At 46.1% G+C, this 27,512-nt stretch overlaps 1 protein-coding gene across 1 annotated transcript in view; it reads left to right on the top strand.

Moving 5' to 3' along the window:
* The first annotated feature begins 6,463 nt into the window (after positions 1–6,463).
* The window catches only part of DAP (death associated protein), a 52,394-nt gene continuing 31,345 nt past the window's right edge, over positions 6,464–27,512 (top strand). Inside the window, exons 1-2 of the mRNA XM_081089706.1 lie at positions 6,464–6,739; positions 18,772–18,871. Coding sequence (XP_080945832.1) covers positions 6,685–6,739; positions 18,772–18,871 — 155 coding nt within the window. The 5' untranslated portion in view covers positions 6,464–6,684. The remainder of the gene's footprint in view (positions 6,740–18,771; positions 18,872–27,512) is intronic.

Genomic DNA, 27,512 nt, shown 5'->3' with positions numbered 1-27,512 from the left:
GGAGCAATGTCACATCAAGTTTTACCTTTTCCCGCGGACCCTGCAAGGAACTGCTTAAGCATAATTTCTCTTTACCCAGATGCTCCATGGCTCTTTGTTAAGAGGATGAATAGTCACGTCGTAAGTCTCCTGCGAGTGCTGGCGCTTGTATATTTCCCTTCATGTTTTCCACGGCCAAAGGCAGTTTATTAGTTTATGTTGGTGAAAATCTCTGAATGGTGCCGTGGAGAGCTCTTCCAAACCTGAGGGATGGGCCTGGGATTTCTTCTCATCTGGATTAACAGGAATCGTGCTTCTCAAGCTTGAACCTTTTTCTAAAACTTGAGCAAGAAGAGAACGGGCTTTTCTGCAAACACGATGAAAACTAAGCTGCCAACCAAAGTCATCATTTACGACCTTCTTTAGCCTGCGACGTCACACAGACACTTCAGCCTGAATGGAATCAACCAATCAATTACGTGAAATCATGAAATCACTTGCCTGAGAAGAAAGATGGTTTAAAAAGAAACCCAGATCCTTTCAGCAGGGAAAATAAGCTTTACATTTGTTAGCAAACATGTTTGCCATCTATAACCCCAGATCAGTGAGAGTAAAACTGAGTTGGGAAGTGCCCAAAGGTATCCTCCAAAAATCACACTCCGGTATATGCTTGTAATGGAGACCCATCAATTATTGGGCAACTAGAAGGTAGCCCATGTTCACACTGGTTTCTTTTTTTTTTTTTTTTAATATATTTTATTGATTTTTTACATAGAGGAAGGGAGAAAGATAGTTAGAAACATCGATGAGAGAGAAACATTGATCAGCTGCCTCCTGCACATCTCCTACTGGGGATGTGCCCACAACCCAGGTACATGCCCTTGACTGGAATCGAACCTGGGACCCTTCAGTCCCCAGGCCGACGCTCTATCCAGTGAGCCAAACTGGTTTCGGCCACACTGGTTTCTAATAAAATGCTGAACACAACAATAAATTAACTTAAATCTATAAAATAGCCATACTGGAAATTCTTTCTAGCAGCAAAGTTATTAAGATTAACATCCTCCATGAGAAGTCATCTTGATGGCATGTCTGTACCCTTAATATCTTGTGATGAAAATGACACTTCACTTCTATGGCCTTCCTCCCCAAAAAGCAGAACCCCTGTTTAACAGTGAGAGAAGCATCAGACAAACATACATTGAGAGATAATCTAAAAAATGAGATAGTGTAAAAGAATCTTTACCCTTTTTTGGAGGGGGAACCTGGAGGCTGCAAACAAAGAAAGTTGTAAGTGGTCGATTCTAATGCATGTAGGGTCATTGAGGAGCATTGGGCATTGTTATTTAACACTTCCAAGATGTATTGTTTTTATATTTTTTTAAAAAATATATTCATAAAAAGTGTTTACTTCAAAGTGATCAAGAACCACATGGCCTATTGATGAAGGCACAACATGCAGCTTCAGAGGGGGGACGGGGGAGTTGGGGGGGGAATGACCAACAGCCTACTGTTTAAGATATTTAACCATGCTTTGCTTAAAAATATGTGGATTGTATGGCGTTTTTTTTTTTCTATTTCTGTGAAAAATGCCATTAGAATTTTGATAGGAATTGCATTGAATCTATAGATGGCTTTGGGTAGCGTGGACACTTTAACAACATTAATTCTTCTGATCCATAAGCATGAGGTATCATTCCATGTGTTTGTATCTTCTTCAATTTATTTCCTTAAAAGCCTTACAGTTTTTATTGTACAGATCTGTTACTCCCTGTCAACCAAAAAGGGGTCCTGCTCAACCTTCAAGGCTCAAGTCCATACTCTTCCTCCCATGAAACCTGATCACTTCCACCATTCCTAAAGAGCCTTTTGGAAAAAAAAAAAAAAATTTAAGGGGGAAGGGGGAAAATAATATCCTAGTACCACTGAGTTCTGGATAGATTCATTTTTGGAAAAAGTCAACAAAAATATGTTATTTTTCCATTTCAGATTTCAGACTCCCCAGAGATGATTTTATCTTGCTGAAAGCCTCTTTGTTCTCAATGTTTTTGTCATGTTTATGTGTTAAACTTATAACAATTCATATACTCTTGCAAGAAATTTTATACAAGGAGATAAATGCTAAGACATAATATTGAATAACTACTTGAATCCCATGTATGATTGGTATTATTGCCTCCACTATGGAACTATAATCAGAGAGTGAAAGTAGCCTGCACCAGGTCCAATAATGATTCAGCGAAAGAGCAAGAAATCAAATGATCCCCAAACTCATTTCTCTGCTAAAGCATATTTTTTCATAAATAACTTACATAGCATTTGCAATTCTGCAGGAAATCAGTAGTCATGGTTTCAATACCCTCATCTTTTTTGCAGTTTCTAACTTCCAAATAAAGAGGAATATTTTGCCACAATTGAGGCTGGTTATATTTTTCTTCAAATACCCTTAGCTAAAGGATAACTGATCTATGTGACTAAACTTGACCTTCATGTCCATTATGAGGTATGGAATTACTTTTAAAAAATGCTTTTCATCAGTGGATAGAGCATCAGCCCAAGGATTGAAGGGTATCAGGTTCAATTCCAGTCAAGGGCACGTACCAGTTGCAGTTTAATCCCTGGCCCTGGTTGGGGCCCATGTGAGAGGCAACCAATCAATGTGTCTCTCACATTAATGTTTCTATCTGTCTCTCCCTCTCCTTTCCACCCTCTCTAAAATCAATGGGTAAATATCCTCAGATGAGGATTAATAACAAGAAATGCCTCAACGTGCTTCTTAATTACCCTGTGACTGACTGACAAGGTGAAGCTCAGTGACACCAGAAGGATTGCTTGTGTGTATGTGTGTGTGCGCGCACACACACACACACATACACACACACATGCAAGACCTGTCTTATCATTTTTTACTTTGGGACATGCATATCCTGTTCAAGTGTTGTATGTGTATGTGTGGCTGTTAAATAAGTTACATTTACTATGATTATTATTAAAACTTCCATAAAATAATAAGAAATATCCTGACTTTTACAAAGCAAAGTTAAGAATGACTGCTGCCCTCCCTTTCTGAGCAATATCAACTATGGGAGAGAATTTTGTGTGGTTAATAGGAATGTAAAAATTCCCATTGGACAACAGCACAAGAGGACAGAACATATGGGTCAGTCCAAAGCACTTCCAAATGTGCAACCAAGGTGATGGAGAGAGCTGGTTCTCTCTGGTCTCCCCACACGGGCTACCAGACCCTGTATTTACAGGCTCCATTCCTCCATGGGGAAGGGGGGTGGCAGGGGAGAAGCCCTCATGTCAGGATCTTGTGGGGGCGTGAATGGGATATTGCAGACGAGCTTGTATTCGACACTTAGTCGGTCTTGAATTCTAACACCATCCCTGAAGGAAGAGAAGGAAACTGAGGCTCAGAAAGTTTCAGTGATGTAGCCAAGGCTATGAAAAGAGAAGCTGCATTTTCTGTTTATTCTTTGAGTACTTTTTCCAGTGCTTACAGCATTCACATTAAGTAGTAGCTTAGATTCAGCACCATTTGGGGTTAGAAAACAGTCTACACAGAGAAGGGGAAGCGGCTCCCAAAATTCTACTCAGAAGGCAGCCAACAATGGGGAACGTGGGGTTGGGCCTTGAAATCCGTCTTCTGGTCCCAGAAATTGTGTCCCACCTAAGTCCAACAAGCTTTTGTTTTTCTTGGTAAAATGAGTTAATCTGCCTCACTTTCAGTTATAGTGAGCTTCACATAGGATTATTCACTCAGCAATTCTGATAATATCTATTGAGCATGTCCACATAGTAAGTTTCCATTGGGTGGTGACTGACATTTATCCTCAGCATCTAGGATTGGTGGTGGTGGACACACCCACGTGCACACACACGCACACTCATGCACACACACACACAAACATGCTCACAATGATCAGTGGCTTCCTGTATTAATGCTATCCACATATTCTGTACTGTATTTTTCATTCTCTGTCCTTACATGCAGCTCCTCCATTAGGTAACTGTGGTGAGAAATTAAATGTACCTGTGCTCCATAATTATGAGGGAGAATATCTACTAAATGTTTCTTCTGTGCCTACTCTGTGTTTGATTGCTGGGAATACAGTGGGAAAGATAGCCAGGCAGACTGGAAATATGGTTGTTATTTTTTTCAAGCTATGTTCCTTAAACAACAGTATTTTCTTCAATAGGAATGTTCATTAGACAGATGCTCCACACTGTAATGAGAAGTGTGGGATTTATTCTAGATGGGAAGGTATTTGTGGGTTGGTGGGTGAATCGGGAGTTCTGCTTTGAACTTGTAAAACTAGACATGGCTCTTATACCAGTGTCCCCATCACTATAGCCCCAGACCAGGTCTCAGGCAAAAAAATGGATTCTCTCATACCTTAGGGCAGCCCAGTGGTGTCTGGGGCTATTGGGGCCTTTGCTTAGCTTGGCTCCTTCCTCAGAAAGATCCTTCTTTTATCCCAGGGTTCCCTAGAAATACCATATGCCATTAAATAGAAGATGCCATCAAGCATAACCTGCAACTTTATATACCACAGGGGGGGGGGGGAATACTGCCAAATAAACAAAAACAAAGTTTTCTAACATGGAATTTTTATTTTATACTTCTTAGTAATAGGTTGACTTATTAAGACATGACATTTTAACCATACAGCACTATTGCACATACATTAAAAATATTCGTAAGATCAGTTGATTAGGTGCTCTTAAAACTTCATTCCAAATCCAGATCGGTATCTGTAACTTTTCTTGCTCTGCTCCTTCAAGAGTGTTGGCCATGCTGTCTCTCTTAAGGAGTGTTCCATTACTGACTTCAGGATTTTCTTCCAAACTACTGATCCCTGTCTGCAAGTTTTGATGTGAGTGCACGACAGGGATGACTGTTATCATTACTGCCACCTGGCCAATAGCTATCCTGCCTCTCACATTTAGATATATATCTAAATGTGAGAGGGAACATCCAAGGTCAACGTATGGTATGCTCATTTCTCTGTGCACTGTGATGCAGAATTGGCAACGCTGTGTTAGACATACAGGTAAAGAGGCCAAGGAGGCGGGTGGGGTGTGAGTCTGGAGCTTAGGGGAGGGGCTGGAATTGAGCAATGGGTTTTCAGATTTGGCATCCATGAGGGTTTGGATGATAGCCATGCCCCTAGGTCTGCATGTGCCCACTGAGACAGTCTCTAGATCAGCCGTGGGCAAACTACGGCCCGCGGGCCGGATCCGGCCCGTTTGAAATGAATAAAACTATTGAAATAAAAGACCGTACCCTTTTATGTAATGATGTTTACTTTGAATTTATATTAGTTCACACAAACACTCCATCCATGCTTTTGTTCCGGCCCTCCGGTCCAGTTTAAGAACCCATTGTGGCCCTCGAGTCAATAAGTTTGCCCACCCCTGCTCTAGATAGAGAAGAGGGCTGGTGTTGAGCCTTGTGATACTCAAAGGTTTAGAAATCGCGAACAGGAGCCAGCCAACCCTACTGAGATTTAGCAGCCAAGGTCGCTCCAACACTGGGTGCTGGGTAGCTATGTGGCATCCCAGAAACTAAGGCGAAGGGCCCTCAGCCAGGTCAAATGCTGCTGAGATCAGGTGGGATGAGAGCTGAAGGGTGACCATTGATTGGGCAGCTTGGAGGTCATGAGCAACCTTGACAACATTAGTGTCCATGGTTGGAGCCAGCCTCTGCGTAGCAACCTGGATGACAGCCAGATGGATTGGACTAGAGTGAGGTGCCGAACCTCTTCCCGCATCTGTACTGACAAAGGTCCAGCCAAGAGAGGTAGTGTGCTCCCTTTTCTAAAGGCATCAGGCATGTGTGAACTCTGTCCAGCAAGACGAGACTGGTTCAGGGAAAGGGTAACTCATCGCCAAGTGCTGAGAAGGCGAGAGGCATGCGAACCCAGGTCACAAGAGCAACCAGGTCACAAGAGCAGCCGTCCGCTTTGGACAGAATCCCCATCCGTGGCAACGGAAAGAGGGCAGAGGGAGTGGGCACAGACTCAGCCCTCCGAGAACTCGGTCCAGGCGTCCAGGCTTCAGAGCGCTGCCCTTCTCGGTTTTAACAAATCCCTGCTACCCTCGGGCCTGGGTCTCATTTCCCACCTATTAGTCACTCCAAGCGGGAGCTGGGCGAGGACATTTGGCAGGCGGTCCCCTGACCACACACCCCAGGCCCCGGGGCGGCCCCTGTGGCGGCTCCGCTTCCACCGCGGTCACCATCTACCCAGCGGGGTTGGTGGAGCAGCCATCCTCAGGCTGGGCCTTCCTCAACCTCCGGAGACCGCCCTCGCCAGCCTCGGCGCCCACCTCCCGCAACCGCACACGCCCCGCCCCGCCCCGCTCGCCCGCGACCCGCTCCTCCTCCGCCTGCGGCCAAAGGTTCCGACGTGGCGCTGCCGACTGCGCATGCTCAGTACACGGGGCGCTCGGAGGCCAGAGGGGCGGGGCGGGGCGGGGCGGGCGCGGTGACGTCAACGCGCAGCCGCGCGCGGGCCTGGCAGCGCCACGTCGGCGCGCAGCGGCCGCGCCCCGCGACGGCCGCGGTCCGCCCCTCCTTCCCCCGCGCGCGGCCCCGCCCCCTCCCGTGCGCTGCCACCTGGCTCCGGCTCGTGCGCACATCCTCCCGACCTACGAACCAGCCGCCACCTCCGCTGCCGTCCCAGCCGCTCCGGTCGCACCATGTCTTCGCCTCCCGAGGAGAAGCAAGAGACGAAAGCTGGACACCCGCCCGCTGGTAATGACTCGTTTCCACTTTCCCTCCCGTCGTGGGTCCCGAGAGCCGGCCCGAACCCGCGGGCCCGGGCGCCAGGCGCGGGGACTGGTTCACCAGCCTGGGACCTGCCCACTCGTGGCGTCTTCAGTTAAACTGAAGCCCGCGTTTGGCAAAACCCGTTTCTTGCAAGTTGGGGAGGCATCGCAAGCCTGTGGCAGTTGCATGCAAATGGGAAGGACTTGGATAAGCCTAATTGCACAACTTCCAAAAAATAATAATAGTGGGCGGTGAACGCAGGATGTCCAGATGTTTCGGAAAACCGGGTAGCCGACCCAAAAGTTAATGTTTTTAAGGACAAGGTGGTGATGGTCGGCTGACGGAAATCATTTTTACCATCAGTCACTCAATATGACTTTGCCCCGCAATTGCTTTCACATCCAGCCTTTTCTCAAAAGTGGGGTTCTGGGGGGTGTTTTGGAGTGTTTTCTTGTTTGTTTGTGTTTTCAAATTCTAAACTCTGGGCCAAGGAAGTTAAGCCCAGGAAGGACTTGCATAGAAAATGTGAATCCGAGCCGCCCTTATGTTCACGCCGCCTCGCCCCTTGCCTCGCCCCTTTCGGTCCGAGGACAGACAGTTCCTGTTCGCTCCCCGCGCGGTGCCGGCGGCTCCGTTTCCGGGTCTGCTCCCCGGTGGAATGACAGCCGATGCCGGTGCAAGGACCCTGGGGGAGAATGGAAGGTGCCTGGGCCCCAGAGGCCAGGCCCCCTCCACGTGTGGGCTTAGGGTTAGGGTCCAAATTGCACACCTTTGTGTTATAAACTCCGTCTCCTGATGCCAGAAGCCTCGGGGGGCCTGGCTGCTTTGTGGGGCACATTAGTGCCACTTTCTTCTTATAGTAAAGCCTCCCTTATCTCCCTCCCTCCGTCCGTCCGCCGTCCCCCAGGGTAGGGCCCTCGTTCTCTGCGTGAACACGTGACTAGGGCCGCTCTTCCAATAAATACTAGAGCTAATATTTGCACTGCTGAAAGCGGCTCTCAACAACCACCAAGAACTGCCTGGACTAGGGAAGGAAAACAGCTAACCGATGCCTGCGACTTAACGGGCATGGGGTTTTAGAAAGTAGTCCCGCTGCAGTGGGAAATGGGCTTTGGGGCTTTTGTGTTCCATTCGTTTAAAAAAAATAAAATAAAAAGTACCTCAGAGAGATTTCCTGTAAAGATAACCTGACCTTTAGTGTCTGCCTCAGTGGGTCCGTGCCCATCTGCTGGCTGCTGATGGCCTGGCAGCACTGCCGGCAGGAACGCCTTTCTTTGCACTCCCCTGTCCCAGGGTAAGGAGAGGCAGTAAAGCGGGTAAGTTGGGATGAGACCAAATCAAGGTAGTAGTAACTAAGTTGCACGTAGAGGCATTTCCACGTGGAGATTTTTAAGATCGCAGACGTGAACTGTGCATAGTAACTCCCTGGAGAAATTCCATGAAAGACTTGGGTTTTCTTCGAATTCTGAACAGCTAGGCCTTGTGAATTAAAATTAAATCGCTTATTTATGCTAAAGGGGAGAGGAGCCAACTTATTTGTGCTCGTGTAGCCATGAACTTGGGTTCTACGTTTTGAGACCCATCGCTTCTCTAGGGCTCAGTTTTCCTAATCTATGAAATGGGAGGTGTCATCGTAGAGCAGAGCTACCTTTGGCCACTATAACTCTCACTGGAGCTCCCCCCTTCCATTCATCAGAATCCAAGTTCAAGGGCAGTTAATCCCACAGACAACCTCTTCAAGTGACTTCAGGGAAGATCCTGTAGCCTTTGGGGTCCCCGTCTCTCAGGAACTGCTTAAAGAACTGTCACTGACATTCCCCATTTTCCAAGGCCAGTCATATTTGCCCAGAGTTAGAGGTAGAACCTGGCATCTTGGTCCAGAGGTACAGGTTAGAAGGGGACTTTTTGTCATGTGCAGTATTTTGCCTCAGATCCACTTTCCTGTGGGAAAACTCTTTTTAGCAAAAAGCTGGGGGTATTTGGATATTCTTATTTACTCTGGCGTGGCCAGAGAAAAGGACATACTGCAGATGTTAAAAACAAACAAACATAAAGGCAACTCACTATAATAAAGATAATTATCAAGTATAGCCAAGAGCACAGTTCATAAATCAAAAATAACAGCCTTGAAAATTTTGGGTACACTTTCATTAAGTGCTTAAATTGGATAACACAGACTTGTGCCTAAATCCTCAATCGGAAACAATAAAATTATCTTTCATGACTATCTTCATGTTCTTTTGTGTTTTCTCGTTGTTGCTATCTGAACCGGTATCCAGTGCATTCTCACAAAATTAGCTGTTTTCCTTGTCACCTTTACCTCCACCTGTCTGCCTCTCTTCTTCTTGCTTCCAGGATTGGGTCTTAGTGAGAGCTTCATCCCCAGGAGCTGGCACAGTGCCTGGTACAAAAATACACAATAAGTAGCTTCTGAGTGAGTTTCTTCAGAGCCTCTTAGCACCTCTCACTTCCCCCGAGCATGCGGGGCCTGCAGTGTTGTCTGTCTCTGCGCTGTCTCCAGTGTGCAATAGGGATGCAGGTGTGACTCTCATCCAGTTTAGATAGCATCATAAGAGCAAGTAGTAACAACATTTACTGAGTGTTAATGTGCCTGGTATAGGGGAGGGTAAATAATTTTCCCTCTACCCTTCTAGGTTCCTGGCTGAGACACCTCTCCCCATGTCCTGTGATAAAGACAGATTAATAAGAGAAAAACAAACTGAAGTTAATTAACAGGAATACCTCCTCTCACATGGGAGAGACCCAAGAAAACTGAGTGATTCCCTGAAATGGCCCAAGCCACCACCATAAATACCAACTTCAACTAAAGACAAAAGAGAAACATTGGGGCCCTAGCCAATTTCAGTGGATAGAGCATCAGCTCATGAACTGAAGGGTCCTGGGTTTGATCCCGGTCAAGGGCACATACCTCAGTTGCAGGCTCAGTCCCCCGCCCTGGTCAGGGTGCATGCGGGAGGCAACCAATCGATGTGTCTCTCTTACATCAATGTTCCTCTCTCTGTCTCTCCCCGTGTCTTCCACTCTCTCTTAAAATCAATGGAAAAATATCCTTGGGTGAGAATTAACAACACACACACACAAAAAAAAACATTGGGGGGTAGGGAGCCAGTTATGGGAGGTTTCCAGAAAAATCCAGGTAAACCAGGGTAAGGTTGCTATACAGATTTCAGGTTCTCTTGTGATGTAGTCCTGCTTCCCTTTCTAGTACAAAGAGGGAGATACTTACACAGGGAAATTTCCATTACTAATGTAAACGTCCCTTACAAAAGGATAGCTTCTCAGTTTTCTGAGGTTTTCCTTCTCTGCTGGTTTTAATCAGCTCAAAACAGCCCTTCTGCCAGAGAGGCATATTTCGTGGTGGTGCATTCTGCTGGCCTTCACTGGCACTATTTTAAGCCCTTGCCTCTTGTTCACTCATTTAACTGACAGTTACCTTTCAGTTGGGATAAAGAGGACAACTCCATTTTAAGAACTGGCCAAACCATTTGGAGTGTCTCCTTTCAAAGCTTGTGAGTTCAGGGGGACCAGCCTGTAGGTCCTTTGCCTCTTGGACTCTCAGCAGCCCGTTGCACAAGGAGCTCCATCACACACCCTGTGTCTCTTCCCAGGGTGTGAGATTAATGAGGCCGTTCGCACAGGCTTCTGCAGCGTGTAGGACAGGGCTGTGCAAATATAGAGCTCGTCACTGAAGAGTGGGGATGGTGCTGCTCACGTCCTGGCCTCCTGGCAGTGTGCCGTGGGGGTAATCCGGTCTTAATGATTTCAGACCTCTCCACTGCTCTTGACTACAGAACATCTGCAGAGAAGTGGCGGGAGACTGCTTGTTCTGTGAGAGCTACTGCAAATGCAGACTAGCAGAGTTAGAATTAGTGAGGTTCTGTCTCATCTAACAGTCCGAGGGTGCCTCGGCAGAAGGAGGACGTAATTATAAGCCACACGATTACTCATTTCTCCCAGTCTTCATGAGTTGATGGCAGTGATGTGGCTAACATCTCTTTATTAAATACATTTTGCTGGCCCCGGTCCTCTCCATTTGCCAGGGGAGCCAAAGCCATATGTCAGTACAGTTCTCATAAACCTAATATGTAATAGTGTTGAACATTATTAGTTCACATAAGGTTATGAAAAGTAGGCCTCACAGCCCTTCTAGACCTGAGTCAAATGGAAGTAGAAAACAATTGTATTTATTGAAAGTAAAGTGAGAAATAGTGATTTTTGTAGTGATTTTTGTAGACCTTTGTAGTGATTTCAAAATAATTCAGTTCTTTGTTATATTAATCGGACGGGAGTTAAAGAGGCCGTATGGTTCAGCCTATGAGTGGCATGTGTCACTGTTAGTTTCCTGTGGCCGTACTAGCAAAGCATGACAAACAGAGGCTTAACAGAACACAGCTTTAATACCTTACAGTTCTACAGGTGAAAAGTCCAAATGGTCTCACCAGGCTAAAATCGAGGTGTCTGCAGGGTTGGTCCCTTCTGAAAGCTCAAGGGAAGAGTCTGTTTTCTTACCTCTCCGGCTTCCAGAGGCTGCCCCATGACTTGGTGTGTGGCCCCTTCCTCCATCTTCAAAGCTGGCAATGGCTGGGCAAGTCTTTCTCAACTACATACTCTGACCTGATTCTTCTTCCTCCCCCTGCTGCATTGCAGGACCCAGATGATGATAATGGGTTCACCTGGATAACCCAAAATAATCTTATTTTATGGGCAGCTTAAAACCATGAAATAGCAACCTTAATGCCCCTTACCATGACACCCAATACATTCTCAGGGCCCAGGAACATGAGTGTGGACATCTGTAGGGTGGGGACATTATGCTGCCTACCACGGGCTCTTTTCTCCCTGCTTGACCACAACCCAGGCAAATGGCCTCAAACCAACTGCAAGGGAGGCTGGTGTTGGGATGGGTGAATTCCTAGCCAGCCCCCAGTGCTAGGCTTTTCCAGAGCACCTCCAGCCATGGATCCCATTTTTCCCTGGACTTCCTGAAATCAGCCTCCCTTAACTCCAGGACAGCCCCACAGCTGCCTCTGGGCCCGTCGCCAGGCAGTCTGTCCTTTGTGTCACAGCCACACTGTGGAACGGAGTGCACACTACTGTGGCAGACAGAGCATGGCATGTCTGGCTCTGATCTGACGCTCCACGGCACAGCTCTCAATTTCATGGCCCCCTCTGGAAAGTGAATGGAGTGCCCTGTATGGTTTAACAGCCTTCCCACCTTGGCAAACTATGATTCAAAGTACAGAATAGCAGTTCCCTTCTTCCTCAGCTTTCTGAGACACCAGGGGTACAAGTTCTATAATTTATCCGGGGCTCACCTTTTAGCACAAGCCATGACTTCCACTCACCAGCCACAGACCTGAAAGACCCCACTCGGTCTCGGGAACAGGGTTCTTCTTGGGTTCCCCGTAACTCTTCATCTGGGGTGCCCAGTCTCCCCACAGGTTCTCTCTGCCTCTCCCCCTTTATCCTCTTCACTTTCTCTTTGTGGGGCTCCCACCTCAGATCCAGCAGCCCCCACAGACATGAAGAAATGTTTGCTTGCCCAGGAGTCTTCCCTCTCCTGGTAGAGCCATTCTCTGCACTGAGATGGGCCTTCGGCCTTGTCCCTCCTCATCTCACTGGTCCCAGGGTGGGCCAGGTCCATTTCCACTTTGCTTACCTGCCACTGCATGGCTGTACTGGAGATGATTAGGTTCACTCTTGGACTACTGTCCTGATGGTCTTCTGTATTGTTCCCACCTGAACAGTCCTCTCCTATTTGGTAGATTGCCTTTCCTTTGAGTAACATTCCAGTAGCTCTCTCAGCAAGAACGAAACTGACATACACTTGCAAGTCTAGCTCTAGCACCTGAGTCAGTGCTTTAGGGACATTTGTGTGAATTAACAGCCCCTCTCGCTTCCTGCTAAAACCCACACCCAGGTTCATGGGGCACTTACAAGTCGTGAGCAGCCCTGGGGAGACCCCTTCCATCCCCCTGCCTGTCTTCCAGTGGTGGGTCTTCCAGCCTGTTGAGCAGGAGTAGAGAGCGAGCTATCGGTGACTCCCTTTCCCAGGAGGCACCCCGACACCCGAGGGGCTGCCCGGCCATGGGAGTGTATGTGGTCAGTTGCTTCCTCATTATTTCTTACCTGGCCAAGTCTGACTGAGGAGCAAGCCTCCTTCACTCCCTTTGCCCCAGGGCAGGAAGCTGCTCAGCAGAGAACTTTTAACATCAAAGGCAAGTCCACCTCCACCTGGGGCGCAGACTGCCCAGAACCTGCCCACAGGCCAGCACTTTGTGTTTCCTGGAAGGTCTGAGGAGGAAAGGCCTGCAGGGAGGGGTTCAGGGCACAGGCTGCAGGGGTCTGATCAGCTCTGCAGTCCTGGCTGTGTGACTGGGCCACTGGCTTCCCTCACTCATGCCTGGGGACCTACTCCCAGGGTTACTGTAAAGTGCGAGGACATGTGGCCAGTGGCTAGAACGATGCCTGGCACATAGCGAGGTGAAGAGCAGCGAAGTTAGTTATCCAGGATCTGCGATTCTCTAGAAGCTTCCTTGCTGAGATGGTGCACTGACGCCGTCCTGGTGAGGGGGAGCCGACCACGTCATTGGAGAGCCGTGTGGGGAGCACTCTACAGGGTGTCACTCCTTCATAACCCCATGAGTCGTGGTAGCATCTGCAGTTTACATATAAGGACACGGCAGTGAGGAGACATTGACATACCAAGGACTCGAAGACTGAAGTTTCTCCAAGTACTAGATGCCAATTGTTAAAACCCATTCAATAAGAGTAGATGACAGATGAACATTTGCCGTGTGCCAAGCCCCACTGGCAGTGTGTCACATGTGTTAGCTCATTTAGTCCTCAGCGAACCCCTGGGGGACAGGGAGAGAGCATTGTCACCCTTTTTTCACACACAGGGGACCCTGTGGCACAGATAGAGTTAGCAACTCGCCCAGACACATGCACGCACGCGAGCACATGAGCAGAGCTGAGACCTGAGCCCAGGAGTCTGGCTCGAGGATCCGTGCCCGTAACCTCTGCCTGGCACTTCTGCTAGGAGGAAGCTTGTTATTCTTTAAATTTGAAACTCTCATGTGAATAACAACCACAACAAAAATCTAGGATTTTTTTCTTAGGTCTTTCGTAAAAATACTTATATTTGCAAATATTCCACAAAGATTTCTGCAAAAATAATTCTGCTTTTGTATTTTCACAAATGAAGAGTTCTAGTGGCATTGATAAAACAATCCCAATAAATACATGCTGTCATATTTTTGGCAGGATTTCAAGTTAAAATAAATCTGTCTCAGCCCTGAGTTATTATTTTTATTGCCACTTTTTATGGCTGCATTAATTACCACACACACTGTGAGGGGTGGGTGAAATTAATTGTTTTTATAAACTAAGTTAAAGGAAGGGCTAATGTAGAGTGACTGAGCTTTGTCATGTGAACTTACTTCAACAGAGGGGTGGACAGGCCACTCCGTGTGAGCTTCAGCTGACGGTTATTTTCAATGTCACCTGGACATGCATTGTCTTCTTTGTAGTCACTTGCATAGCCCTTTTTACTTTTGGTTTCTTGAAAACATCTGTGAGTTACAGTTTTTAAGTTTTTTGTCTGCTAAATTGAAATGATTCAGAGATCATTTTTAAATGAACAACTATTAGCTTGCTCAGGCTGCTATAACAAAATATCACAGACTGGGTGACTTACACAACAAATTTATTTTCTCGCCGTTCTGGAGGCTGGAAGTCCAAGATCAAGGTGCTGCAGGTCTGGTTTCTCCTGAGGCCTCTCCCCTTGGCTTGCAGATGGCTGCCTTCTCACTGTCCTCATGGGGCCTTTCCTCTGTGCACCTGCATCCTTGTGTCTTTTCTCCTCATAAGGACACCAGTCACATTAGATTAGGGCCTCACCTAACAGCCTCTTTTTAACCTAGTCACCTCTTAAAGGCCCTATCTCCAAGGTTATGGGAGTTAGGGCTTCAACAAATGAATTTGGAGAGACCGCAGTTCAGCCCACAGGGGCACTCTTAATCAACTTCTAATGGACATGGAAAGGGGGTGGGGTAGAAACATGAATTTAAAAAACAATAACATTTAGTAGGACAATTCTTTCATTCTCCTTTGGCAAAACAAAAACACTCTAGCCAATTTTGCTCAGTGGCTAGAGTGTCGGCCTGCGGACTGAAGGGTCTTGGGTTCAATTGCAGTGAAGAGCACATACCTAGGTTTCAGGCTTAATCCCTGACCCCAATGGGGGCGTGTGGGGAAGGCAACCAGTCAATGTGTCTCTCTCACATCGATGTTTCTCTCTCTCTGTCTCTCCCCCTCCCTTCCATTCTCACTAAAAAAATCAATGGAAAAAATATCCTCTGGTGAGGATTATAAAGCAAAACAAAACAAAAAAAACATTTATTTCAATAGAGTAGTAAATTATCTTAAACGTGCTACAGATTTTATTTTCAGTCTCCATTTCTTAAGGTTTGGCATACTACATAACAGAAATTTTGATAAGCCACCTGCAAATGGTATTTTTGTTTTCTTGTTTTTAAATTGAGTCCAAAGTGAGGGAAATCCCCCGAAGTGAGGGAACCACACTCAAAGAAGAAGCTGAAATTTATAGCAGAATGAGCCTTGGGTCCACCTGAGGCAGAGAGCGACCTGGTGTCTCTTCCTTTTCTTATTAGGACACCAGTCACACTGGACTAGGGCCCATCCCAACAGCCTCATTTAATCCAAAACGCCAGTGGAAAGCTGGGCACTCAGAGGCCAAACCCATGGAGAAAGGGTGGGGGAAAGCAATCTGGCAGTGGGATGGTGAGAGAACTGCTCAGTTTTAGCCTGTGCCCAGATAGAGAAAGTATCCTTGGGAATCTGAATGCAGGCCTACCTTTGCATGGGCTGAGTTCAGATTTGCACTTTCCCAGTTCCTGAGGAATCTGACATAAAAAAAGTTTCCAGGTGCCTGTACTCCTGGCCCAACAGAGCTCCTGTAGCATCCCTCCAAAGGATGCTGTCTGAATGCCAGGCCCAGAGGATCCCACAGCTGAAGCCCTACTGGAAACAAGCTCATAACCCACAATCACCCAACAGGAGAGTCAGCAGACAAACACAGGCAGTAGATTAGACTCCCAAGGACCTCAGGTAATAAAATAATTGGATAGACACCTATAAGACAAGTATGTCTAAAATGATTGCATATATAAAAGAATTAAAAACACAAGAAATGAGTAAACCCTGCTTTGCCTTTTTCTGATGGATACTGCAAGGGAATGTTGGCCATGGCGCTGGCATTACCAGCTTCAGGGGGCTGGCCAACCCTCCCAGGGACATTGAGAGCTAATCACCTTGAAGTGTGTGAGCCTGGGCAGGTATTTCACATTCTCTTTCCTGTTCTTCAGGATCATAAACAAACTTGTCTGGACTTTCCTAATCAGCAGGGTCCAACCAAATTTGAAATGCCCGAGGACAGGGCCTGACAGGTGCACTGGATTGAGATGGGAGCTGAACCAGGACAGCCACTGGGAGAGCCTGTCCTAGGGGGTGGGGGGGGGGGGATGCTGAGCCTGGGGGCCATGAGTGCAGTTGTGTGGCTCTGCTTTCTCTCGTACTCTTGCCTGTGCCAAGGCTACCACACACCTCTGTCTTAGCCCATTTGGGCTGCTTTGACAGACTACCACAGACGGGTGGCTTATAAACAGCAGCTCTTCAGGCTGCAAGTCCAAGGTCAGGGTGCCATCAGATTTGGTGTCTATGAGGGTCTATTTCCTGGTTCTTCTCTGTCCTCATGTGGTAAAAGGGGCAAGGGAGCTCTCTGGGGTCTCCTTATAGGAGCTCTAACTCCATTTTTGAGAGCTCCACTCTCATGACCTAATCACCTCTCAAAGGCCCTGCCTCTAAACACCATCACATTGTGGATTAGGATTTCAACAGCCTCTTCTCAATCAGATTTGTAGATTTTAGGATGCTGCTTTAATCCCCTTTTTGCAGATGAAACAGTGAGGCTTTAAGGGGCCGAGTCTGAGACCACATAGGTGAGGACATGGAGGAGCTTACTGACACAAAGCCCGGTCTAGTGACCACATAGGGCTGGTTTTTTGAAACAGGGCCAGCATTTCCAGACTCTATCCTGTGGAACACTATAGTCCTAAAGGATGATAACTTGGGATAAAAATTCTGTGGTCAAAGGCATTTGGGAAAGACACACTGTGCGTCTCATAGAGCTTCATAATGCACACTAGGGGGCAAGAAATCTGGCTTGAAGAAACCCATTTAATGCTGTTCAACCTAGCATTTCCCACACTTAACAGATCCTAGAGTCCACTTTATTTTTGTTTTTACAAAACAGTACTAATATATCAGCCATTGAGAAATGGAAATCAAACTACAATAAGGTATCACTTCAGACCCACTAGCGTGGCTGTGACTGAAAAGATAGGTGGTAACAGTGTTGGTGGGCATGCGGAGAAGTCGGAGCCCTCAGACTGTTGGAATAGAAAATGATGCTCTGGCTCTAGAGTTTCTCAAAATGGTAAATATAGAGTCATTCTGTAACCCAGCTATTCCACTGCTAGGTGTATACCCAAGAAAATGAAGGTGTATGTTCATGTATCTACACAGAACCTTGTACAAGTTGTTCATGGCTGCATCATTTATAACAGCCAATGCAGAAACAACCAAATGTCCATCAGCAGATGATTCGATGAACTAAATGTGGTCTACCCAAGCAATGGAATATTATTCAATCATAAAAAAGAATGAATACTGACACCTGCTACAACATGGATGATCCTTGAAAACATTATGCTGAATGAAAGAAGCCAGTCAGCAAAGGCCACACATTTTATGATTCCATTGATGTCTGATGTCCAGAATAGGCAAATCCAGATGACTGGTTGCTGGAGGAGAGGACAGATTAGGGGGTGACCATTTTGATTTGAGGTTTCTGTTTGGGGAGATGAAATATTCTCAAGTTGATTGTGTCGATGGTTGTACAACTCCGAATACACTCAAACACCATTGAGTTGTACGCTCTAAATAGGTGAATTGCATGTGAATTATATGTCAAGCTGTTTTAAAAAACTAACTTGCCATCCACCAGCACTCGATTTCACAGCACAGTCTGGGAAGGGCTTCAGCAGACAACTTGGCTGCCGCCTGAGCAGCCTCTGCGAATGTGGCAGCCGCTGTCCCATATCACCTGCGGCTCTGTCACCCCATTGGAAGCATCACTGGAGACAAATGCTGTATGATTTCACTTACAGGTGGAATCTACCAAACAAAATGAAACACGTAAACTGATAGATACAGAGAACAAACTGATATTTGCTAAAGGGGAGATGGTGAAAGATGGGCGAAAGGTGGAGGGGATCAACAAGTACAAAATTCCAGTTATAAAATAAGTCATGGGGTGTAAAGTACAGCATAGGGAATATAGTCAATGATATTGTAATAACTACAGTGACAGATGAGTACTAGGCTTACAATGGGGATCACTTTGTGTAAGGTTTGTAAATGTTGAGTCACTATGATGTACTCCTGAAACTAATATATTGTATGTCAGCTGTTATTGAAAAATAAAAACTAATGCAGGACCAGTCAAAAAAAATTTTTTTAAAGCATCATCATTACTTGAGAAAGTATCACAGGGCAGGGATTCAGTGGGATCTTGCTGTGTCAAGAAGACATGCAGGACCTAAAGCAACAGCCACTCTGTCCAATGATTCGTACTCTGGTTACACTACTGCTCTTATGAAATACTTAAAAGCAAACCAAAAGCAAACAGGAGCCATGGGGAGTTTCTAAGTGGATCTGTGGGCTGGGCTGAGTGCTTTGTCATAGTGACTCTTCCCCCAACAGCACTAACTTTCTGTTAATCACTGCCACTGATGCCAGGTTATCTGAACTAACTGGTGGCCATGGGGCAACTAAAAACTTTGGAGCTGGTTCCCCTGATCCTCCGAGGTTCCGTTTCCACACTGACCACACCCTCTTCGCTTTCTTTCTAGTGAAAGCTGGTGGAATGCGAATCGTGCAGAAACACCCGCATTCTGGAGACACCAAAGAAGAGAAAGACAAGGATGAGGAGGAGTGGGAGACCGAGCCCAGGTAGGAGAGTGCTGGTGAATCTCGGGCGTGTGGCACAAATAACCATTATTCAGTTACACATTAATGTTTGTTCTCTGTCCTGTGCTTCTGATAACTCCTGGGCTGTTTGGGGCCCCTGCTGTGTATTTTTCCTTTTCTAATCAGCGGGGAACGGGGGTGGGGGTGGGGGGGATATTTGTATTCTCAGCCTGGGGAGGAAAGGGGCATCTGGAACACGCCCTCCCTGACTGCATCTGAGCATATGCCCTCAATCTGTGGGCAGCAGCCTGGAGACCTTGAAAATGCCACACCAGCTGAATCTTGGGTGGGCCTGGTGTTTTGTGCAGCCAGGGGAGAGAACTGTTGATTGTAAAAAGGTCCACATGCACCTGGGCTTTCCCAGTTCTTCAGCCAAATCGAGAATCAGCGCAGCCACACACAGGTGTCCCTAAATGACATCTCTGTCCCAGCCCCCTGGCTCCCAGACAGCTCCTCTCCCTGCATTACAGCTCGTCTCCCTACATTCCCCCATCTCTGTTAATGAACTATTTTCCTTGGAGGTTCTGATGTCAAGTTTGGTTCAAGGACCTGGGTATCAATCTGTATCCTCCCACCTTATAATACATAGACATGCACCAGAAATGCATATGCCTTCCTGAGCTTGTCCACATAGAAGAACGTGATCACTGAGCTTTCTACCTTACAACTTGTCACTAGACGGTGTCTCCCCCAGAGGAGGAAAGAACGTGTAGGAAGGGTGTGGAAAGCAGCTAACCTGTATTCCTGTGGATTAGGCGCATTGTTTAGTTTCAGTCCAGTAGTCCTTAATAGGAGGTGGTATTCTCCTGCTTTACCCATGGGAAACTCAAGTCCAGAGAGACGATAAACTTGCCCACACTATGTGCCTTGCGAGTGGATGGGGCAGAAATTTAAACCCAAGCCTTACAGGGTCCTGAGCAGGCCAGGCTTCCAACTGAATTGCTCCCACAAGCTTGTGTCCCCTAAAAAGGAACGTGCATATTCTTGGTGGCCCCATGTGGGCCCCACCGGTCCACTCATGTATGTGCTGAATCTCTGGATGTTTTCTGCAATCTTTGGATGCTATGAGTTACCCTGCAGTCACTTGAGGGGTAGACAAAATTTGGGGCGAAGTTTCTGAGTGACTCTTGCCCATTTTAAATCATGAGATCAGCAACTTGAAGGTCCAGCCAAGTTCCGGTTTTAAAATAAGTGGTTTAAAGAAAATTAGCATTATCTTCCTCACCAGCTATTTTCACAAAGCTGTGTTTGTAACATAACAGCATCAGTAACACCTACAGGTCCACAATCCTGGGTCTGAAAATCTTGGGGCCTGCTTCAGTTCAGTGAAAAATTTAGGGGTTTTTGGACCAGTGATACAGATTTTAGGAGAATAAAAGGGTGCACATTCCAATCAGAGCCCTTAGTGGGGTTTTGGGCAGTGTATTGTGACCTGGTGTGATGTTCACATTTTCAAATCTACGTACTTGAGTCAGTTCAGATTAAGTTTTGTTTCCGTACAAGTTATAAGGAAACTGAACTTTCAGAAGATCCTTGAATGGAGGCTGAGAGCATGTGGGCCTGGAGGTGTTTCTGCACTAGAAATCCTGGGATGCCCCTTCTTCATATCCACTTGTTTCCTTAAGAGGGAAGAAAGAGGATGAGAGAGAAAGCCATGCCTGGAAAAAAAATTCCAGAAAGTCCATGTGATTGTAAGTGGCAGAAGGTACAAATAGCTTTTTCCTATGTAGCAGTGTCAGTACAGTGAGAGGTGATAGTTTATTATCATGTTTAGAAATAAGGACATAACAGCCCATGTGTTTTCTTATCATTGATTTTTTTTCATGAGGTGGAATGTGGCATTTATGGAAGATGCGCCGTTTAAATAAATATGCCAAAGAATGAATGATTGCAGAGAAGGGAGCAGGCACCCAGGACTCTAGAGTTTAGCATCGCGCTCACCACGAAGGTGTGTTCTCTCTGGAACCAAGGATTGTGTAGCAGGCTGACTGCAGAGTAGGGTTTGCATAGCACACGAGCAAGGGTTCTTTGTTCCCTGCAGCCCAGTGGCCGTCATAGGTTTCCTGTAGGTGTGCTCGCTCTTGTCCTCCTGACTTCAGCTTTGCTCTTGACACACCATGGGCAGGTGGCTGGGGTCAGCCTCTGTGGAGTCAAGCTGTTGACCTATGCTCTGTGTACCTGGTGCTCTGTGTACCGGTTTACTTCCACCACCGGGCTCTCCCCGTGTTCTCCCGGGCTGACTGAACAGTTCTAGTTAGTCATCCTCCCTAATATTTTAGAGTGCAACGAGTCTGGCCCTGTTCCAGCAGCTTAGAGAGGGCAAGTAACTTTTCGAAGCTCACACAGTAATGAGTGGCCGAGCCAGCTTCCTAGCAGTGGCGGCTGGGTCCAGAGACCTCACCCTTAGCCACTAGGCTGTGCTGACCAATGGTGTGCCTGCTTTGTGCTGGGCACTGCTGAGTGCTTCACGTTGAGTTTGAAGCTCACACACCTGTGCGTTGATATGACTGTGACCATGAGAAAGATGAAGAAACCAAGGCTTAGGAGGCTCTCCAACCCAGTGATACACTGGGCGGTGGCCAGGCCAGGAGTCATCCCTCAGTCTGACTTGACTTGGATGCCCCTGCCTCTAATATGCTACTGAAGTCCCCTGAATTGGCAGAATATTTATAGGATCAACATAGACTGTGACTCTGGATCCCCTTATAAAATAAACGAATAAATTATGGGGTTGCCCATAACCGTTTCCATATTCCTCAAGCCCATAATCCTACCCGTGCAGCCTCACATCAGTAGGTGGTCTAATTGTCAGGATAAAATGAGGTTTCAGTGACTGGAAACACTTCACATATGGAAAGGCCTATCTTTACTGCAGAATTTGTCAAAAGTTTAATTATTCTCTTGGAAACGTCATGGTGTGTGACTTCTACATCAAATTACCCTCATCCTGAAGTTTGTATGTTTTCAGGTTTGGATTCAAGTGTTCTCTGGATTTGAAAACAAGTACATGGTCTCGGGTGCCAATTTCCTCCCTTGCAAAACACTTGGCTTTTCTTCCCATAGTTTTTTAAACTGGTTTTATGTTTACCCACTCATCTCTGGTGGTTCCCTTCCTCATTAATCTGATAATCAAGTACTGATGACAGGGACAATGAACAACTAGAGCATTAAAGAGGTTGTTCTGTGACCAAAAGTGCTAATACCACAGCTTTTACTTGTAATTTTTTATTGCAAATATTTATACAACTCTTAATCCTTTCATTCTTAAGTTTTTTGGAGATTTACAAATAATTTCCCATGTTGTCAAATTGTTTTGAGGTGCTACATTTTTTAAAAGAAATCTGAAAATGTTGCTCGAGAATTTCCGTCCAGCTGACTTCTAGTTACCTGTGGCCCTTCACATCCAAGAGGAGTAATAGGCTTCACTATTATTAACTAGCTAGAGGCCCAGTGCACGAATTCATGCATGGGTGGGGTCCCTCAACTTGGCTGGTGATCAAGGCCTATTGGGGGGCTGGCCGGCTGGGGGGAGGGGCCTGCGGGAGGTTGGCTGGCCGGCCGGGGAGGGAGGGGGGGTGCGGGAGGTTGGCTGTGGGAGTGCACTGACCTAGGGGGCAGCTCCTGTGTTGGGCATCTGCCCCCTGGTGGTCAGCACGCATCATAGTGACTGGTTGACCGGCCGTTCCGGGCATTCTGGTTATTCAGTCATAATGGTCGCTTAGGTTTTTATATATATAGATACTTTCCTGAGTGACTGCTGGTTTCTATCTTAGAACTGGCCCAATTAAGGAAAGCCATGATCTTCCTCAAAGCCTTTTGTTGAGCAAGTTGCATTATGTAAAGAAGTTGCAGACATAGCATGGAAATCAGGACTCAGTCGGAGACACTAAAGAAAACAGTTTAGTGTCGAACATGTACTGAAGTCCTGTCAAGTACAAAGCCCAAACATGAATCTGGCTTGGTACAAGATAAAACAAGATAGGTGACAGGAAGAATGAACTAGAAATGGAAGGGTTTAGGTGTGGACTGGGGGTGGGCTGAGCTCAGCTCTTTACAGCTCTGATTAGGATTGCAGTCCTGTTTCACATAACCCAAAAATAAGCATACAGCTCAAACCACCCGTCATGTGGGAAAGACCTGTAATGGGATACAAGCATTAACAGATGAACCTAACTGTAATACAAATGTTTACATAGTTACTATAACCAATCGAAAGGAGTGGAAAGAAAAAAACCTAACCTAAGTAACTTTGGATACAGTATTTTGATCAAATACTATAAGGTTAAAAAAAATCATAAATGGTATACTCCAGTTAGTAAATGTGTTTCTTACAGGAGTATATTGGGTTAGCGATCTGAAATTGCTTGATGTGTATACTAAGATTGAACAAATAAGTAAATATATTGTGGGTAGAGAGAGCCAAGTTGCTCACTGTCAGAGAAAGAGGTTACAAATAGGCAAGGGAGAAGATTAAAATGAACTTTGTGGTGTTGAGTTGGAATTGGAAGTATTAGTATGAGCTCCTAGTTTTAAATAGATGGATGGATGGGTGGGTGGATGGATGATGGGTGGTTGGGTGGATGGGTGGATGGATGGATGGATGGATGGATGGGTGGATCGATGGATGGATAGGTAGATGGATACATGATTGGATGCATGGATGCATGAATGGATAGATGGATGGATAATAGATATATACTCATATACATACATGCAGAAATAGATCTAGATGGTGAGGATTAGTATGCACACCTATAGTTCCCAGCTGTGTTCACTGAGAAGATCTAAAAAAAAAACACAAAAACTAAAAAACACCTGACACCCATGTACCCATGAGCATCCTGAGGGCCCAGATCTTGGTTTTAAACACCATTACCCAATCAAGGGAACCAGGGTTTCTTGGAGAAGTGGTTAATTCCAGGGCCAGAGCAGGAAAAATAAATGTAAATAGATTTGCATCTTCCAAGCAGGAATAGCGTGTAGTGCCAGAGCCCGAGGAAGTGCACTAAGCAGGATGGGGCTTGTCAGAACAGCACAGGCACCAGCGTGAAAGCACCCGAGTTGGCTGGGAGCACGCTGATGGCATCGGAGAGGCTGCTAGGGAGGGCGAGTCTGCCTGTGCTTACAGTCTGCAGTCCATCCTAATGGCAGCACCGCTCTCCGTGGCTCTGCAAGGGCTCAGAGGAACCCACTCTCATCCCATTTTAGTGGGCAGAGCCTCCTCCTAGGCTGGCTGCCTCTCTCTAGAAGCAATGTGTCTGCTTCCTGGGGCTGTGTGCAAAGGACCACAAACTGGTGGTTTAAACTATAGAAATGTATTCCTTTCAGCTCTCGAGGCCTGAGGTTCCAGGTCAAGGTGTCAGCAGGGCCGCGCTCCCTCTGAAACATGAGGGAGGATCTATTCAGGCCTCTCCTGTAGCTGCTGGTAGCTCCCCAGCTGGTGGCAGCATAACTGTAACCTTCACCTGGCCTTCTCCCTGTGCCTGTCTGCGTCCAGTTTCCCTTTCCATAAGCACCCCAGGCATATTGGATTAGGGGCTCACCCTACTTTAGTATGACCTCATCTTAACTGTTTCCAAATAAGGTCACATTCTGGGGACTGGGGCTAGGACATTACCATAGGAATCTGGGGCGGGGGACACAATTAAACCCATTACAAGCAGGCAGCACCTCATGCCACTAGGCATCGCTGGCAGTCCCCAGCTCCGTTGACAGCCCAGCAGCAGTGGCAGTATAATAATAATTTATTAGCTGAGGCCAGCGGACAGTTGCCCAGTTGAGCACAGTCTGCCTCCCTGGACAGGTGATGCTCTGAGACCAGGGAGGGGGCTCAGGCTTGATCACGCAGCCCGTCAATTTAAAGACTGGTTTGTGGCCGAAACCGGTTTGGCTCAGCGGATAGAGCGTCGGCCTGCGGACTGAAAGGTCCCAGGTTCGATTCCGGTCAAGGGCATGTACCTGGGTTGCGGGCACATCCCCAGTAGGAGATGTGCAGGAGGCAGCTGATCGATGTTTCTCTCTCATCGATGTTTCTAACTCTCTATCTCTCTCCCTTCCTCTCTGTAAAAAATCAATAAAATATATTTAAAAAAAAAAAAAAAAAAGACTGGTTTGTGCCTGCACCCCAATAAGTGTATATTCATTTCAAATTATACCTCATACAATCCTAACATTATATAAATTATACAATGGATGCAAATGTATATTAATGTGTTAGATAAAGTTGAAATAAGCACTACTTCAGTGTCGTGCTAATCATTATGAGTTTATAATATTAGTTACTACTATCTCAAGGTCCCTGGAGGTGAGGGTTCTCATTGATGATTTAGGTTTAAATCTAAATTTCTAATGACCTTCTTGGTGATTTCAGGCTTTGTCGGGGAGGCAGCTTCTTGTCAGATCTGATTAGATGTGTAATGTGGCTCATGAAGTACTTAAACTAGGACATGTGTAACTTTTTTATTATTGCTCACTTGTGTTTTTATCCTCCAACAGTTTATTGTGCAGGAATCTTTTAAGCCACTTGTTAATTTTGTAAAATTTATGTAAAATCCATTCATAATACATTTGAGTACAGTTCTAGGTGCTTGAGATATATCTAGGATAAAACTAGAGAATGTAGTTCACTACCCCATTAGCCAGACAGTGTCGTATAGATGTTGCAGGACATTGGAAGCAGCTGAAGGGGTGCAGGGACCTGCAGGTGGTGCCCCACTCCTTCCTCCAAAGCCCTGAGGACCGTCAGGCAGACAACAAGGCAGTCCACATAGTACATAGGGAGAAAGCTCAATTCATCTGGTGTTTTTGTTAGCTAAAAATAATGTAAATAGATTCGCATGTTTATCTCATTTGTCCTCTCAAGCACAAAGAACTGCCTTGTCCTTGATTGCTTAGTGGTGGCTCCACTACCAGTGTTCCTGTTGAATGCGGTATAAATTAAACATTTCCCCCGAAGCCTGTGGCTATGTGTATATTAGGATGATCAATAGGAACACAACCGTGGGCATTTCAAAAAATGTTTCCCAGAACTGCCCAATGAACACAGAGTGTGATGTGTGTGACCCAGCACTTTGTGTCCTAGAAGTCGTGGGCATTAGCCTTGTCAGGAACTCAGTCTCTGAGTTCTTTTTTCATGAAGATGAGCACCAGAGGAAGGCACAAGGCTGACAGGTAGCAAGTCAAAGGCTCGCTGCTCTGCCAAGGAAGGGAGCATATGGGCCTCCATATGTCATAGGCGCCGGCTGGACGCCTTGGGTTTGGGAGGGAGAAGGAAAGCGCTGAAGGCCCGGCTTTTCTCCAGTGCCCAGGCTGCTGGTAACTGGCTTGGAGGTAGTGTTGGCACAACATCTGGTTCCAAAACAGATGCGGAAATCAGGTGTGATTGATGAGCTTCTGAGCACCCCTTCCTGCTCCCTCTCCCTTCGCTGGCCTCCAACCTCCTTACAAGACTGTCGCTCCCCTCCACGCTGGGAGAGCTCCTCTTATCAGATGGAAGGAGAGGAGGAAGGAAGTGGAGCTATCAATTTTCCCCTCCAGACACTGCTCTGCACATCTGACTGGCGGCAGCCTCTTGGAACAGATGACTCTTTTGTTTTTTACAGTGTTGCTCAAAGGATTGCAGTATTTATCAACAGTGTTTTCTTATTACATAAACATGTGAACTGAATTTAAATCAACTCTCCAGTGGTTGGATTTTATAGGATGAAACATGTACTAACTTCATAGAATAATGCTACATATAAGAATAACTACAGAGAAACAAGAGCCTTTATTGAGTTTATTACATTACAGTTACTATGCCTGAAATTTTTAAACCCTCTATTAAATAGACTCCATTGACTTCAACTGTCTCAGAATGCAGAGCACTCAAAAAATGCAGTACTAACCCCCCCTTATCCACAGGGGACATGTTCCAAGACCCCCAGTGGATGCCTGAAACTGCAGATAGTACCAAGTCCTAGAGATACTATGTTTTTCTCCTCTACATACAGACTTATAAAGTTTAATTTATAAATTAGGTATAGTGATTAACAACAATAACTAATAAAATAGAACAATTATAATTTAATGTAATAAAAGTTGTGTGAATGATTTGGGGACTATTGTTAAGTAAAATAAGGGTGGACTTGTACACAAGCACTGTGATGCCACCACAGTGGATCTGATAATTGGGATGACTATAGGTGACTAACAGGCAGGACCATCTGCAGCATACAGCATGGAGATGCTGGAAAAAGGGATGATTCACATCCCAGGGGGAAATGGATGGGGCAAAACACCAAACTGGTAAAGATCCACAAAGTTTTTTATGTTAAAAAGAAGTATTTGTCCCCTTCTGGGTATATCTCCAAAAGAAATGAAAGAGAGATCTCAAATATTTGCACAATTTATAGCAACACAATTTATGATATCCAAGAGGTGGAAACAGTCCAAATGTCCATTGACAGAAGATTGGATAAACAAAACATGGTATATCCATACAGTGGAATGCTATGCGACCTTAAAAAGGAAAGAACCCTTATCCCATCTACAACATGGATGCTACGTGAGGTAAACTAGTCACAAAGGGACAAGCTAGTCAAATTCATAAAGACAGAAAATAAAATGGGAGTTGCCAGGGGTG

This window comes from Myotis nattereri (assembly GCF_964212035.1).
Source record: "Myotis nattereri genome assembly, chromosome: 4".
Classification (NCBI taxonomy): domain Eukaryota; kingdom Metazoa; phylum Chordata; class Mammalia; order Chiroptera; family Vespertilionidae; genus Myotis; species Myotis nattereri.
This window is presented reverse-complemented; position numbering and strand designations above follow the sequence as displayed.